Source organism: Fringilla coelebs (genome assembly GCF_963513975.1).
Source record: "Fringilla coelebs genome assembly, chromosome: 27".
In the NCBI taxonomy this organism is placed as follows: Eukaryota; Metazoa; Chordata; class Aves; order Passeriformes; family Fringillidae; genus Fringilla; species Fringilla coelebs.
Window position 1 is genome coordinate 3,775,681 of NC_140053.1, and position 3,912 is coordinate 3,779,592.

The 3,912-nt window shown below is 57.2% G+C and overlaps 1 protein-coding gene across 1 annotated transcript; it reads left to right on the forward strand.

Annotated features, from left to right (window-relative positions):
• DAD1 (defender against cell death 1) lies at window positions 1-2,331 on the forward strand. The gene is made up of 3 exons (XM_084222102.1): window positions 1-245; window positions 1,471-1,621; window positions 2,126-2,331. The coding sequence occupies exons 1-2, from the start codon at window positions 8-10 to the stop codon at window positions 1,599-1,601; spliced, it is 369 nt and encodes a 122-aa protein (XP_084078228.1). The 5' UTR covers window positions 1-7; the 3' UTR covers window positions 1,602-1,621; window positions 2,126-2,331.
• Window positions 2,332-3,912: the final 1,581 nt, after the last annotated feature.

The window sequence follows — 3,912 nt, forward strand, 5'->3', positions numbered from 1 at the left end:
GCGGCGCATGCGCAGTGCGGCGGCGGTGGCGGCCATGGCGGGCTCGGTGCGGGCCGTGGCGCGGCGCTTCCTGTCCGAGTACGGCGGCGGCACCGCCGGGCGCCTCAAGGCGCTGGACGCCTTCCTGCTCTACGTGCTGCTCACGGGCGCGCTGCAGTTCGGATACTGCCTCGGCGTCGGCACCTTCCCCTTCAACTCCTTCCTCAGCGGCTTCATCTCGGCCGTCGGCAGCTTCATCCTGGGCGGTCAGTGCCGGCCCCTCACGGCCGTGGCGCGGGTCGGGTTCACCGGGAGCCTCCGCCCGGAGGCCGCGGGCGTGGCGGGAGCCTCAGGGATCAGCAGCGCTCAGAGCTGCCCCCGCAGCCGGGGAGCCCCGGGGCCCTCAGCATCCCCGGCCTTTCCCAGCTCCTCGTTCCGCTGCCCGCGGAGCCCCGAGGCCCTCAGCATCCTCGCCCTTTCCCAGCTCCCCGCTCTGCTCCTCTGCAGCCGGGGAGCTCCGGGGCCTTCAGCACCTCCGGCGCCCTTTCCCAGCTCCCCGTTCCGCTGCCCGTGGAGCCCCGGGGCCCTCAGCATCCCCCGCTCTTTCCCAGCTCCCCGTTCCGCTGCCCCTCCAGCCTGGCAGCCCCGGCGCCCTCAGCATCCCCGGCCTTTCCCAGCTCCCCGTTCCGCTGCCCGGCCCTGCAGCTGCGGGGCCGGCCCGGAGCTTTTTCCCCCGGCTCTCCTTGCAGCTCGGTGGGACCGAGAGTCCCGTTGGGGCACATGCACGGTGCTGCTGCCCAGAATACCCCAAAGCCGCCCTGCTTCTGTGCAGCCCTCCTCAGCAGAGGGCTTGGAGAGCCGGGGGTGTTCAGGAGGGGAGAAGGTTGCAGTGAGACCTGAGAGCCCTTTCCACGGCCTAAAGGGGCTCCAAGACAGCTGGAGAGGGACTTTGGACAAGGGGGAATGGCTTCCCACTGCCAGAGGGCAGGAGTGGGTGGATAGTGGGATATTGGGGGAAGAATTGTTCCCTGTGAGGGTGGGGAGGCCCTGGCCCAGGTTGCCCAGACTGCCTGAGTTCCTGGAGGTGTCCCAGGTGAGTTTAGATGGGGCTTGGAGCACCCTGGGATAGTGGAAGGTGTTCCTGGGATTGGAATGAGAAAATCTCTAAGGTCTTTTCCAGCCCAGATCATTCTGTGTTTCTAGCACACCCAACAGAGGACAGAGGAATATCCACACTTCTCTGTGAGTCCAGTCCTACTCTGAGCCTGTTCCCCTCAGGATCTGGGCACCCTGTGGTGTGTGTGGTGCTGTGGGAGCACTGACTCCATGACAGCCCCATCCAAATTCCTGCTCCTCTCTAGGAACGATGGAGTAACTTTTCCTTGGGGGAACAGTGACCCATCCTGGGCTGGGCTGCCCCAGGAAGGCTTTGTTTTCCTCCATGATTTCTTCCTGTGCTCACTGATGGCTCCTTCTTTCTCTGCTCTGCAGTTTGCCTCCGGATCCAGATCAACCCCCAGAACAAGGGCGAGTTCCAGGGCATTTCCCCAGAGCGAGCCTTTGCTGATTTCCTCTTTGCCAACACCATTCTCCATCTCGTTGTCATCAATTTCGTTGGCTGAGCCCTGGGAGAGGCTGACAGGTACTGATCTGTGGGGTCACAAAAGGGGCAAACACAGGACTGTTCTCCTTTTGGGGAGAACTAGAATGGGAATGAATCCAGGAGTCCCCTGAGCTCCTCCTGGCCAAGCACAGCTGAGCTGTTGACCTCTGGGTTGGCACAGAGGGAGGATTTATGGCTTTTTGGTTTTTAGCCTTTTCTGGCTTTTAAAATTAAAGAGATTAACTAGGACTGCTACAGAAACCTACCCACGTTCCTCTCTTATGAGAGAGATTCCCCATTTTTCTTTGGGAAGGAGCTTTGGGAGCTCCAGGTCCTGGGCTCTGTGGGGCTGAGGCATGGCTGCGGTTCAGGTCTGGAGTTCTTTGCAGAGGGGCAGCAGGGGACAGGGACAGTTGGGTGCTGGGAGTGGGGACATGCCCTGCTGTTACTCTTGCAAGGTGCCACAGGATCACTGGGGCTTGGGGGAGCTCTGTCCCCTCTGCTCTGCAGTGACATTGCTGATGTTGTCTGCTCTCTTTCCAGGTCTTGAACTGCTCCTGATGGCAAAGCCTGGCATGGGGAAGTGCCCAGCACACTCTCACCTTCTCCCTTGGTGGAGGAAAGGGACACAGGGCTCAAGATTTCCCCCACTCAGAGTGTCCTGAGGAGGGTCAGCAGCCTCACTGTGTAACTGTGATCCTTTCCCTCAATAAAACCCTTTATGACACTGCAGCCTTTTCCATACTGGGGACAAATACAGAGCTTCTCCTGCATCCAGCTTCCCTCTCAGGCATGACTCTCTGGTTTTACCTCTCTCCCTGGTTTTCTAGCCAACAGGCTTTTTGCCTGTGCCCCAGTTTTGGAGGGAAGCAGGAAGCAAGTGATCATGGAAACTCACTTGTCATCCACCCTTTTTATCTCCCTCCTTCCTGCCTTTTGATCTCCCAGAGTCTGTTGCCAGCTTGCCCCTGGGCATCAAAGCTGTGGAAAATTCAGAGCCTGTGGTTGGTGGGAGGGAAGTGTGCTCCAGCACATCCTCAGTTCCTGCAGAGCCTCCCACATCCCTCAGAGCCATGGGGGCCACACCTGGAGAAACAGGGGTCTGGAGCCAGGTCTCATGAGCTCTTGGAGATCTATTTCACACCCAAGATAGCTCAGCTACCTTAGAAGGCATAAAATCAGCAGGATGGCTTCTGTGCTAGTGTTGGAAACAAAAAGGTTTTAATGAAAGTCAAAATAACAAACTCCTTACAGAGAAACTGAACTGCAACTCCTCAGGGGTGAGATTACCTTCTGCACTGTCTTTATTTTCTTACATTCTGTCCCCCCACACAGTCTAACCGTGCACCAGCAGTGCCCCTGTAATCAAACCTCATCACCCAGCACCAGATCCTGGCAGCTCCTGAACAGCCCAGTGGTAAAATCAGGTGGCCCCATGCTCTGGGAATGATTGGCATCTGACTCAAGGCTTTAGAATGCTGGACACTCACTTTATTCAAGCTATATTATATAACATTAACTATACTACAGCATACTTACTTCTAACTAACTGCTCAAACCCCTGTCTGCTGACAGTCCTGACACCCACACGTGGGTCCAACTGGTCAAGGAATCAGAACATCATCACCAGAACCCAAACAAGTGATCCCCTTGGGTCAACAATGACCAGAACATGTTCCACAGGCACAGCAAATGAGATAAGAATTGGTTTTTCTTTCTCTGAGGTTCCTCGCAGGGATTCCCAGGAAATGTCCTTGGGAAGTTGTGCTTTGCTTTTCTCTGGGAGGAGAAATGTGGCCACACCCCGGGGGTGGCGGCTCCAGCACCTCCCTGGGCAGCCCTTCCGAGGCCTGAGCACCCTGATGTGATCTGAACCTCCCCTGGCTCGGCTCAAGGCAGTTCCCAGGTGCTGTCACTGCAGGCACAGCACAGGAGACCGGCCCCACCTCACTACAGGGGTGGTGTGAGCCCCTCTGAGCCTCCTCTTCCCCGCAGAACAGCCCCAGCTCCCTCTGCCATCCCCCCAAAGAGAAATATTTTCTAGCCCATTTGTGAGCCTTGTTGCTCTTTGTGCAAACCCAGGGCAGCCAGGGAATATTTCTCTGTCTGCTCTGGGGTGCCCTGACCCCCAGGGGAGCCCTGACTCTGACCCTCCTTCCTGGAGAAAGTTTCCCAGACTTCAAGATAGACTGGGATCCACAAAAGTGTGAAATAGATTATGGAGAGCAGTGTGGGTGTGTCACTGGGTGAGAAATTGAGGTTTTGGGATTTTTAGTGTGCTGTGGATGGAAGCAAGATGGAGGGCACAGGGTGTCATCCTGGGTTTCTTC